Source organism: Semicossyphus pulcher, unplaced genomic scaffold, assembly GCF_022749685.1.
Source record: "Semicossyphus pulcher isolate SPU_LCO1_2020_fin unplaced genomic scaffold, fSemPul1.0.p SCAF_2, whole genome shotgun sequence".
In the NCBI taxonomy this organism is placed as follows: domain Eukaryota; kingdom Metazoa; phylum Chordata; class Actinopteri; order Labriformes; family Labridae; genus Semicossyphus; species Semicossyphus pulcher.
The window spans coordinates 23,161,570-23,175,543 of record NW_027211693.1 but is presented as its reverse complement, the minus strand read 5'-3'; the positions used below and the strand labels follow the sequence as shown (position 1 = coordinate 23,175,543).

At 40.5% G+C, this 13,974-nt stretch overlaps 2 protein-coding genes and 1 long non-coding RNA gene across 4 annotated transcripts; all 3 read right to left on the bottom strand.

Annotated features, from left to right (window-relative positions):
• Positions 1–1,561: 1,561 nt before the first annotated feature.
• LOC138598163 (uncharacterized) lies at positions 1,562–4,366 on the bottom strand. The gene is made up of 3 exons (XR_011308638.1): positions 4,259–4,366; positions 3,226–3,343; positions 1,562–2,025 (listed from the first exon to the last, which is right to left on the bottom strand). It is a non-coding gene; the product is annotated as an uncharacterized lncRNA (long non-coding RNA).
• Positions 4,367–4,704: 338 nt separating this feature from the next.
• Positions 4,705–7,454, bottom strand: LOC138598613 (solute carrier family 25 member 53-like). Its single transcript, XM_069670429.1, has 2 exons — positions 7,320–7,454; positions 4,705–7,052 (listed from the first exon to the last, which is right to left on the bottom strand). The coding sequence occupies exon 2, from the start codon at positions 7,042–7,044 to the stop codon at positions 6,166–6,168; it is 879 nt and encodes a 292-aa protein (XP_069526530.1). The 5' UTR covers positions 7,045–7,052; positions 7,320–7,454; the 3' UTR covers positions 4,705–6,165.
• A 522-nt stretch (positions 7,455–7,976) lies between these two features.
• On the bottom strand, positions 7,977–12,406 carry prps1b (phosphoribosyl pyrophosphate synthetase 1B). Of its 2 annotated transcripts, none has more exons than XM_069669586.1 (7): positions 12,114–12,406; positions 11,484–11,673; positions 10,376–10,474; positions 9,972–10,096; positions 9,667–9,840; positions 9,314–9,473; positions 7,977–9,102 (listed from the first exon to the last, which is right to left on the bottom strand). In XM_069669586.1, exons 1-7 carry the CDS (start codon positions 12,233–12,235, stop codon positions 9,010–9,012), a joined length of 963 nt encoding a protein of 320 aa, XP_069525687.1. In that variant the 5' UTR covers positions 12,236–12,406; the 3' UTR covers positions 7,977–9,009. The 2 variants fall into 2 exon arrangements, with proteins under 2 accessions (XP_069525687.1, XP_069525688.1); XM_069669587.1 differs by having other exon boundaries at positions 11,490–11,673.
• Between the last annotated feature and the right edge of the window lie 1,568 nt (positions 12,407–13,974).

The window sequence follows — 13,974 nt, the reverse complement described above, 5'->3', positions numbered from 1 at the left end:
CTATGCGGTTGGTGCAGCATGCATGTATAACATTGTGGGTTTTTTTGTCTTTGGATGGTTCGAAGATGATTTTAAAGACACTGAATAAGACTGTAATCCTATAACTAAATCCTATTATTAGTCGTGTCCTCGTGTTCTTTCTCTTAATGCAACAAGTGAACATGGACTAGCTAAATGAGAGTTTTTCCAGTGCTTTGACAATCAACACACATCAAGCGGAGGGCCAGTCAGTTCAGGTGGCTGTGATTAGTTGCTCTCATTCATTCCGATGATCTCTCAGGATCGCTCATGCTTGTCTGCATGTTGTCATAGTGCAGACAAGCATGAGCCTGAAAGATCATTAGAAAAGATAACAACATGCGTACAATTTATTTCTGCAGATTCATGTAACCTATCATTTATCTTCCACAGTCTTTGATAACAAAAGGGAATTTGAACATCTGCGTAACTTTTGATTATCTTAGATTAGACCAAAAGGTAATCAAACAGTATAAAGCATATCCTGCTCTCTTGGTGCTGCATGCTGCTATCTAAACACGTTTGAACAGGTTTGTTGTGGAAAATACCAGCCTGCACTTTCTTAAGCAATCCACATGCGTAGTCTAAACATTTCTCAACCACTCAACCATGTGATTTACGTCTCCTTTCTCATTAAGGCTCAGTACTACAAAGACATATTGTCATACTTTATATGCAGTTTAAGAAGTTTTAATGTGACTCTGAAACTACATTAAATCTCACTTTTCAAACATAAATGGTATCTCTTGTTGTTGATGTGGAATGTGCAACACCTGCAACAGATCCACTCCCTTTTCCTCCGCAGGCTTAGACGTGTTGTAACTCTAGATGGGGGAGGTTTTCACTGGGTGAGAAAGATTTAATCAACCCCTCTCAACCGCAATCAATTATATTTGACTCATGGCAAACTGAAAGAGCCTACTCCAGAACAGGGATCAGTTTTATTGGGAAAAAGAAAGATGTTTAACCCTTTTCCACACAGCCAAACATGATCAAGTAACAGAAGCTGGAAAATGGGCAACAACTTTTGAATACTGACATAGTATCAAATGCTTATATCTTTCATTAGTTATTTCTTTATTGTGCACACTGGAGCACTTTAATAGGTAGTTTTGTCACCCTGTTAACTGAACCGTATATGTAGAGAATCCCTTGAACCTTGTAACCTTTAATTATTTAATCCCTTCAAGTTTAATTATTGACAAACACGACTCACTAATTATTGAAGAGCTTAAACCCAATTTTTGTTGGTGACCAGTTAAATATTCTAACCATGATATGGAGAATAATACATACATGTGATTAGAAAGCTACATCATCATCAACTAACCAGCAATGTTACACCTTAACTTGGGTATATGGGGTTAAACTGGGGAACTCATTGCAATAACAGAGCTTGACGAATCACCTGAGCTTTAAATGCGGCTATCTTTATATTTGTTTGCCACTTATGGTTGACAAATACTTGGACAACCTCCCGCTTATATTATAAAAAGTCTCGTCCTGATAAAATATGTGTTTGCAGGACAGTTTGACACAAATGCAACATTTTTTGTATATTTTTATTAAAAGAAAATTATCATCTTATGGGTTATTTTGCAGAACATGTCCTGGATGGCACAATTTACAGGCAGACTTATGGTATTGTTAACATTGCAATAGCTTTGATTATCCATTGATACAATCATTTTTCTACTGTTTAGTTCCATGACCCGCCAAATCATTATCTTACTGCAGCCTGCTAAACAGTATGGAAAAGCACAAAAGAATCACCGATTACACTAGTTAACTCTGGGTTACAGACAGATCTTTCCCCATAGCATCAGCCCAAACACCATTACTGATCAAACATGGCGGCACCAAAAACAGAGGCGGAGATGGAGATGATGGACAGCATTCCCCACTGAAGGACGAGCAGGTAAGAGGGCAGGAGTGAATGGGAGAAATCATGATGGATGCATTGCAGTTACTGCTTCTCTTGGGTGCATTTCTTCTCTTGTTCAATGACTGTATAAACACAATAGAGAGAGAGAGAGAGAGAGAGAGAGAGAGAGAGATGAGGTGACCAATCTGTAACTGAGTCAGGAGACTAAAATTAGAACAAATAAGCTACAAGTCAATGGTCAAGTGTTTCCCTTTCTCGGTTTGTTTTGTCTGGAGTGCAGGATGTGCTTGCAATTTAGCGCTGCACTAGCAAAACTAGCAGGAAATACATTAAAAACATGTTAATCAGAGATGCAGATATATCTTACATTATAGTTTCTAGAATGGAAAAAGAAAGCTGGATCCTACATTTCCCATAATGCAACCAAACAGCATATTTTATTAAATAGATGCATGTTTATACTCTGCTCTCACAGTTCTTGACACAGACCTTCTGTTATACATTTTTTAACCTTTGAGTTTAATCTGATGGTTGGATGACATCATTTTGACATCATCAAGGTAATTTGTCCTTAATGTAAACCATGTAGAACATTAAATAAAATGTAGATAGGTAGTGTTTGCTGTACAGTATCATTTACATGACATATTAACACCATAAGCTACCACAAGTTAGCCTGTAGCAGAAAAAACCCTACATTTTCTAAACATCCTGAGCTGTCATGTCTAAAGTCAAAGGTCACCCAACTGACTTGAGTGTGTATATTTCAGATAAAAATGGACAGCAGCAGACTCATGTTATGCTAAACAACTGCTTGTTCTTCTACTGTAACATAACATAGTTCTTCTGGGAAAAGCTAACATGCATTAGCGGTGTTGCCTGCCAAGGATATCTCCCCACTTATAGACCGTTATCATAATGAGAAAGAGTCGGAGTCAGACGGATCCATTCAGCCATACACCACTTAAAAGTAAAGCCCCTTCTTCCTGCTGCTTCATGTCACACCAGATCTGAAGTCATTCTCTTCTAATGTAAACTTAACAATTTCATATTTCTTCTGGATAGCATGAAGCTTTGTTTTCTCCATAAAGGCCCTTCATATACTCTTTTAACTTGACAGAGATCTTTATGTTTTTCCTCAGGCGTAGGAAAATAGGATGAGCTCTCGGGTTGTTGGGTGTGTACCTGCAGATGATGAGTAATGTTGGCAGTTGCCTTTATAATGACAGTAAGGGAGGTGTTGAGCAGCGCAAAGCAAAGATCCATGGGATCAGAGAGAGAATAACTGTTTATGTTGGGAGAACACTTTCTTAGACACCTACCACACTGAGTTGGAAGTGTGTTACTTTCTCTTGTGTCACACTTCTTCAGCTGTTTTTTGTCAAATTTCTCCACCTCCTTCTGGACTTCAGTGTTTTTGTCACTCATTTTGAAAGGTTTCTGGTGGAGACAATGGAGAAAAAAAAATTAGGATTCACATCAGAAGACTAGTAAAAGTGTGTGGGAGAGAGTGTCGAAAGAATGCATGCAACACATGAAGATTTCATCACTGAAGGTGTTGTCTGCAGAACATGCTCATACAGGTACACACATCAAGCCCCACCTCAGTAACAGAAAACAGTCCTGGGCTGAACTCTAGAGTTATGTGAGCCAGTAACAAGAAACAACGCCCACTACTTTATAACCTGCCTGCTCACAAAGCTCTAATAGGGTGCCATGATTTACTTTAGTTTTATTAACAGGTGTTAATTTCCACAATAAGATAAGGAGAGACTTGCTGTACTTCTAAACTGGAGTACATGTATGTGTCGTCATAAAAGAGATTAAGGAAATAATACATTAAATGCACATCACAAACAACACCAGCACACAACTGAAAACTAAATGCTTCTGTGTAGAGCGTGTCTGCACAGGGAAGAAGAAGAAGATGATGACATCACAGTTTTTCAAAAGATATGACTATTTAAAGCAGGTTTCTGCATGTCACAATATAAATAAAACGTTGATCTTGCTTTTAGGAGAGAGGCAGAACAACACAGAGAGGGTGTGACAGGTGAAAAAAGTCGTAGCAGGCCTGTTAACGACAGGTTTGCATGTAAAAGCAACAAGATATCATGATTAAATCATACAAACAGTAACAGCCCTGTGCAGAGGAATGCAGCTCTGCCATGTATATTAACTTAACATCCAGTAACATTGCCTATACTGGAATGGCCTTTAACAGAAATGTTGCATAACACCCATAAGCCTTAGATACGTAGAAATAATGACACCATAATTATGTTATTTGTATTGCAGTTATTAAGTGTTCATTTGAATGCGGCTAAAGAGCAGAGGCAATTCAGAGTGGTTTACCTGGTGCACGGGCGCGCGGTGACAAAGACTTCTGCAGGTAAGATGCGTCTGTGTAATCTGTGCAAAGCCAACGGTTTAAATAGCGACCACACGCCCTTCTGCACGCCAACATGGATTCCGACGCTCTGTCTCTCATTGGCTCCCATAGCTCAGAGGAAGCATTTTAATTGGACACGCCTGATGCTCGACTTCCCTGAAATATTACAGGCTGCTCCTCTGGCACAGCTGCCCGTTCCCTGTTGTTATCTCTAAAATCATTTGTTCCTCCTGTTACCTGCCTGGAAGAATGAACAGCCACTGAGCTCCCTTTATATCGATGTGGGGATGATTTCGTGTGTTCCCTTTTAGCACACTGCCATCTAGTTGACTGATTGTGTCATGACATGGTTTGACAATTATGTATTAGAAAAGTAAAAGAACAGAAACAAACATTGAGCTACATGATTTATAAGAATATTTTATTGATTCAATGAATAACTGTATTCTGCAGTAATTATTACATCACAGGTTTATGTTGAGGTAACAGACGGATGACAGTTTTATTCATTAGACTCATACTGTGAATGACAAATACATTTATTCCATTTACTGACTTCATCTAATTTCAGGGAGGCTAACAGCATTTCACAGTAATATTAAGCAAGTATATAGTAATCTTTAATTAGCATAACCTGCATGTCTATGCACACCTGTGCAAACATAGTAATACGTGCAAACGCCTCACAGACTTTTCCCGAGCTGGCAGATTCTTGCCCAGGACATTTTTACTGTAAGCAACAGTGCAGACCACTAACTCTTATCTTCTTTGTTTCAGTCTTTTAATTTATATTCAATATTTATCTAATACATAAAATGAAACGATATCCTGAGTCACTCTCACTTATGGAGCAAAAGGGTAGTATTGCACTTAATTGTAAGTGGGGGACTCCCAAGATGCAGAGGGTCAAAATCAAGGTAGCAAAGGGTGATATAAGGGTCCAGCCCTAAAAATGATCGATGACACATTATACTAATGAAACCGGTGTTGTTAGACAATCCTTGCCTGTCACAGTAAATAACCCTCCTCCCCAAAATCAACACCCACATTTGTAATCTGAGAAAACGATGATGAGATCATCAGTCTATATATATTTAATGCAACAATCCTGGTAAGAGTCCAGTTTGAGACGTTTTAAGGATATCATTCCCCATTTCTTTCCTTTCATTTCCTCCCATTTCTACTTTTACAAATAAAGAAATTCATGAAAATACATAAAAAAGGAAAATTCCCTCGACAGCCACTGAGGACATTACACAACCGCTTTTACAGGAGATCTGATCCCCATGATGATTGAACAGACTTTGAAGAGTAACATTGCAGAAGTTACCCTTTAAGACAATAAAAATCCAAGGCACCTGTGATTTACCAGCTCCGTATGTGCACTAACAACTTTGGTTCATAATAAATTCAAGTCCTGGCATACATGTCTTTAACTTGTTCCTGAATTGGGACATACATAACTGGCAGTGTTTGTTGGTTTGAACCAGGCAATGGATCATGTTCACTGTCGTTTTTTCACAGATGACATTCTGAATGACGGCTGAAGTCTATTTAGCTGCTTCAGTCCAAGTATTGTGCAAACTGGCTCTCTGATACTTGAACAGAACTGTACCTTTGGTAATGTTATGAGTGGAAACTCTGCTTTTCCGACTGACATGTCAACTGTGAAAAAGGAAGGAATTATGGCACCTGCACAAAGATAGGGCCCGAGCCCCTTGTGAGCTTATGAATATTTAACGTGGCTCCTGTTGAGAGTTAGCAGTTAAAATACAAAAATCAAAGTACAAATAATTGTGTACTTGCACCATTTTCTGAAAAGTAAATAGTAATAAAAACAATAGTACCAAATATTTTATATAACATCTCTTCAGCCTGAACGTTTCTGCTGCCTGTCATAGATAGCAGTAGCGATTCCCCATGTAATGCACGATCTGAGAATAACCAGAGAACCTCCTCTGTACAGCTGAACCACACTCCGCTCCCGAGATGCCCACAGCATCCTCCAACACGCCATGACCCCCTTCTCCTCCCCTCCCACCTGTGCCTGCATGTTTGCCACCAGCACAGACAGCGGGTACAGAGCCAGGCTGATTGCCATGGAGGTGAGCGTCCCTGAGATGAAGGAGGAGACCATGGGAGAGAGCCCCTGTCCTGCTACAACAGAACACACGGGCCCCTTCAGACCGAAATAGAGGGAGCATCCCAGAGCATTGCGCGCTGTGATAGGAAGGAAGGCTCTGTAGAACCCTGAAGCGGGTCTCTGGGCCTTCAGCATCACAAGGACACTCTTCAATGTGGGTAGTTGACGGTCGTTTTGGCCGTTTTGTAACACATTCTGGACGCGCTCAAAGGGGGTAAAAACCACAGCTTCCACAATACCTGTTCCAAACCCAGCCAGACCGGGCAATGCAGAGGAGATGACATTTTGGGATGACATAGAGAGATGGCGGACGAAGGTGTCCTGGAGGCCAAAGAGCAGCGTGCCGTTCAGTGTCCTCATCAGTAATGGAGGGGCCACACCCCTGTAGAGCTTTACTAGCCCCTCTTTCAAGAGCTGTTCCACTGCTATGTGAACTGGGGTGTTGTGGAGCTGTTGGCGGAAAACAGTTTTGTACACAGGGAAGACGATGACTGTGGGGAGGGCTGATAGCAAGCTGGAGGTCCCTCCATGCAAGTAGCTCTGGAAACGAACCTTAGGGTCCCTAAGGTGCTCTCCATCCTCTTTACGGTCAGGTCTTCCAGCCATCCCCTGAGCTGAGCAGAAATTGAATCACAAATCATTTCACTGTCACATGAAGTGCAACAGCACAATTAGCTGATACAGAGCGTATTCAGGACTACTATGAATTACACCGAGGACAGTTTCAGTATCAGTTCTTCCTGAAACTAAAAAAAAAAGAAAAAAGAAAAAAAGCAGAGAATTGGCAACAGATAAAAAAATAAATTAAATAAGAGCTACTCGAATTGTAGTCTTGAGATTAATTAGAAGTTGATGAGAAATCTGAGAAGAAATGTTCTTACCAGGGCAGTAAAATGTAGAAAATGTAAAGCCTTGTGTCTACTTCAATTTTCTTCCGCTCATCATTGAGACAAAAAGGCACAGGCGTCTGTTTGTTTTCCAGCACAGCGCGTGTAGAGGGCAAATGTCTGATTATCATCTAGTTACGATGGCAACACGTTTTCGCCCGTTTCAACTCGATTACGGACAATTTGACAGCCAAATCCCGTTAGACGAAGTGCAACGGTTTCAGAATAACAGAAAGCACCGAGTCGGTGTATGCAATTGGCCCGCCTCTCCTTGAATAACTATTGGTCGAGACGTCAAGACGTGACTACGTCACCTGGTAGGTGATTTGTTGCTGTGCCTATCAATCAACGTGTTGTCCTTGAACAAGAAATGAGCGTGCTTTACGGTAAACCATACCAGTTCTTTTATATATACTGATGAAGTCTAAAAAATGAAAGGAAGAAATAAGAAAAAAAAACGTAATACATAAAATATCTTTGCGAAAAAAGAGTTCCATTCAATATATGTATTGTACATTAATCCTGTTAAATATGCCAAAAGCTTAATAACTACATTTGCAAGCTGAGTGAAAGCCTGAATATATGTGTTTTAATATTGAGTCTATATGTATGGTGCATTAAAACCAGAAACAACAAAAACAAGTACCAGGATTTAGATTTTATTCATATTTAGTTTTATTAAGAACGCATCCTCAGATAATTGGCGCATTCACCCTACTGAAAAAGTAAACACGAAGGCTTGAAATATGCGCTTTCATGACAAATCCTTCCTCCAAGACAATAAAAACCAAAATTGAAGAAAAAGCAGGTGAACATTTCTGAAGGAAGCTCCAGCCTGCAGAGACCCCGAACGAAAAACCAGACAGCTTCTCTATAGACAGACCTTCAACAAAGAACCTTGCAGGGTGAACCCTGGACACTGGGCAAACCCCACTCAATGAGGGCACCTCAAGAGTTGAAAGAAACATCCTAAAACATCTTTTACCACTTAATAAGACACATCAAAGGTCTTCATCCATTGAGAAATAAACACAACTAAACAGGAGGGGGGATGAAGGAGAGTGGAGGAGGAAGTAATTTCATTTCAGACTGTTGAGGCACTCTTGGTTGAGTGGAGCTTCAGTGGCACTGTAAACTAGTTCAATACACTTTCACTTCATTAATTATAATCTTTCAAACAGCAGGATATACACGAGCAACATGAGAAACTACACCCGTTTATTGTAACAAAAAGCACTGTAACAGCTTTATATGGCAGAAGCTTCTCCTGACCACTGGAACCTGCCGGGAAATATATATATATATATATATATAAGCTCTGTGACAACAGATTGAAATGACTCCTGGAGAGGCGAGATGGTCAGGAGAAAACTCTGATTATACATATTATGAAAGGAGAGACAAAGTTCACAGTGGATAAACACTTTTTTATCCAAGTACAATAAATATGCTGGCCTAAATAGGTAGCTTGCGATTGCTTTGGTGCCCCAAACATAAAGGACACAGCTCAAGGGTGAAGGGACTCACATGAGTGGGGTCAGCATTAGTAACAGACATGACACTTCATTCTATTTTTACATGGTTAGTTAGCAGAACATCTTCACTTATGGTGGTGTTTGTGATGGGGAATTCCCTCTTCTCGTATTTGGTGTAACAGCACGTAGTAGATGGTAGACACTATTTGTTACAAGGGGACGTGACTGAACAGATACGACACAGACTCGCCGTTGTGAGTTCTACGGATGGCCTCTGCAAGGATCATGGAGATGTCTATAACCTGGAGGGAGAGAAGACGAGATGTGAATATACCTAGAAAAAACAATGACTATTTTCATGCATTTTAAAATGCCAACCTCCACAAAAAGTACCAGATTCTCAAACTGAGGATTTGCATCTTTTTTCAATTTCATTTTTTTCCCCTTTCATTTGACATTTCTTACTAAGAACTAAGTAAAAAAAACAAAAATTATCAGTTGCCGTTTCCTGACCTGTATTTTGGGACAATGTTTCATCTTCTCCTCCTGAGGGATCGTATTGGTGACCACCACAGCTTCAAAGCAGGCATTGTTGATACGCGAGATAGCTGGGCCAGAGAAGATGCCATGGGTGAGGATGGCATACACTTTGGTTGCACCAGCAGAAATGAGTCTACAGGGAGAGAAACAATACAATGCATTAGGCGTCTGCAGAGGTCTTTGAATGGATTTCAGCAAACCTATTTGTGTCTAACAGGACAATAGTAACAGCAGTAGCCCGCTGGCCTTTGATTGAAGTCTTTTGTAATTCTAGAAAGTTCCCAATGTATACACACACACCACTAAAGGCAACTAAAGGACCTTACTTGTCAGCAGCATGGCAGATTGTGCCACATGTGTCAGCCATGTCATCCACTAGAATGGCGACCCGATCAGTCACGTCTCCGACGAGAACCATGCGGTCCACCTCATTTGCCTTTTTTCTCTCTTTGTGGATAAGAGCAAAGTCCACATTCAACCTGTCTGCTATAGAGGTGACCCTGCAATGAGAAAGTATGATGTGTGTCTCTGTAAGTGGATCGTAATTCTACAGAAATTTCAACCAAGAGGAGATTTTTTGCAGCTAAACTTTGCTCAAACGAAGAACATCAATATCAAGACACTGACTTACCTCTTGGCTCCTCCTGCATCAGGTGAGACGATGGTACAGTTTTTCCATTCAGGGATGTTCTCTTTGATCCACTTTAACACAGCTGGCTCTGCATACAAGTTATCGACAGGGATATCAAAGAATCCCTGGAAAAAGATAATAAAAAGGTATAGGGACTGGGGCCACAGGAGCTGAACATATACTACCTGCTGGAAGGATCAATAAAAGGCTCATATCTCCCTTTGTCCTGCGTCGACATCTACACAAATTTAAAGCTATGACAGCATTGATTCTTATATAATTTTACAATCAGGCAAAAAGGCTTTATATTGTTGGACAGGAACACAAAAAATAACACAGGAATGTTAAATAGCAGGATAGGGAATCAGATCTACTTCTGTTTAGTGTGCGTTTGTTCGCCTAACCTGTATCTGTGAGGCGTGCAGGTCCATAGTGATGATATGGTCAGCGCCTGACACAGATAGCATGTTAGCCACCAGCTTGGCAGAGATAGGAGCCCGGCTCTGAAATGAAAATAGATCTCCTCAGTCACATGGAATAAGCAAAGTGGCAAGCATGGCTTGTTTCTAAAAATAACATTTAACTGATGGCTAAGTACATAGAGGCATTTTCATTTCCTTAAAAGGGACATATTTTAGCTATGCCACCAATTTTCTATTATTTTAATGTGTTTTTGAATCATTTTTGTAAAGTTTGTTTCATTTTAAAAACTTTATTTAAAGATTTTTCAGAGCCTCTCCTTCCTCCTGAAAGGCATTCAAAGATTAGACCTTAGCCACGATTGGCTGACATTATTTTCACCGCATAGCCCCTGGGATCGCACATGTGGGGGAGCGGCTGCACTGGACTGTCACTCCAAAGTTGTAGAAAACATGGCTACTCTAGGATCAGTTATTTGGCCTTATATTGGCCAGATTGTGTTTGACGATTGGTTGATTTCAGCAAAAGCAAGGTTCTATGTCGACACCTGCAGCTGTTCTGAATGGCCTATTTCAGAGGCGACCTTTTTAAAAATGCGATTCTGGAAAAACACAGAATTAAGCAGTTTTCACTGTGAACAATAAACACCCCAGAATGTGAAACCCAAAATATGAGAATATCCATTCAAAAGATATGTCCCCTTTAAGCAAAAAAAGTCATGTGAGTTACAAATACAATAAACTACATATTATCTAGTTTAGCCCAACTGCAACACACAAACGTATTAAAAATCACTCATCACAATATTTAAACATTAAGCTTTCAAAATTCAATGTGCAAATCAATCCATTCATGCAATGTGGCTGAAATGTTGGAATGAGGGTAAATACAGGCAAATAGCTGAACAAGAGAGAATGAGAGGGGAACTGCTGCGGGCGCAAAGCATACAGAATGAAAGAGAGGAAAACAAACAAAAAAAGAAAAGCAAATATGCCTTGTCGAGTGGTTATTGATGGACATGGCCGCAGGCTTCTTGTCATGATGCTTGATGGCAAATGGCATGACAGAAGTAATTAGACAGATATCCCTCACCCCCACCTTGTCCTTCTTGTCTTGCCGGGCATATGGGAAGCAGGGGATGACGGCCGTGACCCTGGAGGCAGAGGCAATCTTGCAAGCATTGATCATGATCAGCAGCTCCATCAGATTGTCATTGATCTCCCCACAGCCGCTTTGCACGATGTAGACATCTTCCCCACGTACACTCTCTCCAATCTCCACGCTGCCAGAAAAGAGAAGGGACAAGACAAACAGCACTTAGTGCCATGGGTAGCACACCATGGCAGGCAGGAGATAGATGAGGCAGAGTAAACAATAGCATGTGTCTGCGTGTGAACTAGGGTTAAATTGGGGGTAAGACCAGTATGCTGAGTCACAAAATGAGCGTCTCCCCCATTATATGCGAAACGACGTAACAATTTCAGTTCACCGATTAAACGAATGTATCTTTGTTGCTAAGGACTACAAGACAGGCTGGTTGTTAGCATGTATTCTCAGGCATGCGTGGACTACAAGTTCCTAACAACACTGCGCGGCAAATTCACCGTGACACCACATTTCTAACCAAATACATGTCGCTGGGCTACAACATTTGCATACTAGTTATTGTCATACCTCTGACTATAAGATTCGTTAAAGTAGCCACCACAGCAAACAACTCACCATGTTTCTTGGTTGCTAAATTTCTTCGTAACAACCTTCCCCAGCTCGAGACCCAGGCGGTCTGCTATTTTCTGAGACAGGTCCGGATGTGAGCTACCGCTAAATATTTTAATATTCGGCATTTTGTTTCGGTCCAGGGCGTCGTTGAGTCTGAGCAGGCAGCGCCGGCAAATGCTATGAAGTCAGAAGGATCGAAGAGTCCAAGACAACGACTGGAAATTGTTCAACAGTCAATGAGCTGCTCCTTCTGAGCTAAACTGTGATCCCTACCTATCCACCATTATGTCCCACAAGTCTCGCGTGCGGGTTTTCCCTCCCGAGCGGCGCGCACGCTGTCACTTACGTCCTGGCGCGATGACGTAATTCCGGGCAGAGGAGCCAAAACCAGGGGCACGTGAGCGAGCAAGGTATATTGGAATACTCTTAAGTGAGCTTGAACACAACATAACTCATACAGACTAAGCGCAATAAAGCGCAGAGTAAGTTAACAATTGGTTGTACAGATACAGAGTTGTAACTGTTTCTTGTGCGGATGTCTAACAATATATTGACCAAAAAAAAAGTTCTAATTCCTAATTTGTTCCAGAAAGACAATGATGTTTAGCTAACAAATAATCACCTCTCCTGGTATGTGGAGACACTGTAGTCAATATGTAGGCAAAAAAACTGTCCATGTTTGCTTAAACTAAAATTTTCGGTGTTGGATATGATTATCTACATTAATACTCTACCCCTCCATAATCTAGATTCAGGTAACAAAACTGCAAAATCCTGTTGTGTTTAAGCTAGCTTTCTCATTTTGGCAGAGTCCCCTGGCATGCTTGGCACTCCATTTAGGACCTGAGAGGTAACATGGTGGATTAAGGGACGATAACAAATGTCCTTCACTGAAAGGCAGGCATCAAAACAGGTAAGTACAGGCCTTTTCAGATCAGACATTGTCATTTGTTCTAGTAGGAAAAACAATGGCTCCTTATATCAATAACAATGGTTTGTCTTGTAACATGAATAAAGGTAGGGTCCCAGTAAGCAATGACAGTGAAGCGGTTAAGCACATTTAAAGGAACCTAGAGTTGAATGATAGATAGAATTTAGTCATCATAAACTGTCTTTTCACCATTGGTTTTCTACTAAAACATGAGCCTCTTTTACAGTGACACCTTGCTGTATGTTAAGATTTGACAGGTGTGTAAAGTTACCACAGTTATAGAGCTATAAAATCCACTTGCGGTTGTGGTTTTACTTGATTATCTTTCTTGTTGACAGTTTTGCAAACGAACCAAACTACATATCATTGTTGCGCATTCCCTGGCTGGTTGTTGTCTAGCTTTGATCTGCTTTTCAAATACTTAGAACAATAACATGAATAACACGAATAACAGGAAAAACATTTTAAAGTAAACCTTTCTTAAATGTCAACAACACAAAAAACATTTTTCAGTTAATTGTTGGCGTTGTGTCAATTCAGTGAGGTTTACACTGCTGAGTCAACATTAGCTTTTGCCAGAGGCAATCACAGCAGTAAGAAGCTCCAAGAAAGACGCTTCCAGATAATTTATCTTTCACATGACGTAATTTGTTTGTAGTCATTCAAATGGACACCCTGTCACTACAAGTTAACTGCATGCAATGTCATCTCCAAATTCTCTGAAAGAGTTTATACAATATACTTTATTGCTCTTAAAACATGAGTTAACTTTGTACACAGACAGAAGACCACAGTGACGACAAGATCATTGACAGTAAATAAAGACAGGAATGAATAGGTGCACAAAAAGAAACAATGGATTAAGCCATGGCGGGCTCATCGTGTGAATGAAACACAGACAAATCCACAGTTTAGCAAAGCAACTGAACAATG

Excerpts from the sequence above, each read along its gene's own strand:
- prps1b (XM_069669586.1), bottom strand. The coding sequence starts at position 12,235 with ATGCCGAATATTAAAATATTTAGCGGTAGCTCACATCCGGACCTGTCT. Across the intron at positions 10,097-10,375 it reads TGCACGCCTCACAGATACAG|GGATTCTTTGATATCCCTGT; the intron begins GTTAGGCGAACA and ends ATCTTTTTCCAG. Across the intron at positions 9,474-9,666 it reads ATCTGCCATGCTGCTGACAA|ACTCATTTCTGCTGGTGCAA; the intron begins GTAAGGTCCTTT and ends CTCTCCCTGTAG.
- LOC138598613 (XM_069670429.1), bottom strand. The coding sequence starts at position 7,044 with ATGGCTGGAAGACCTGACCGTAAAGAGGATGGAGAGCACCTTAGGGAC.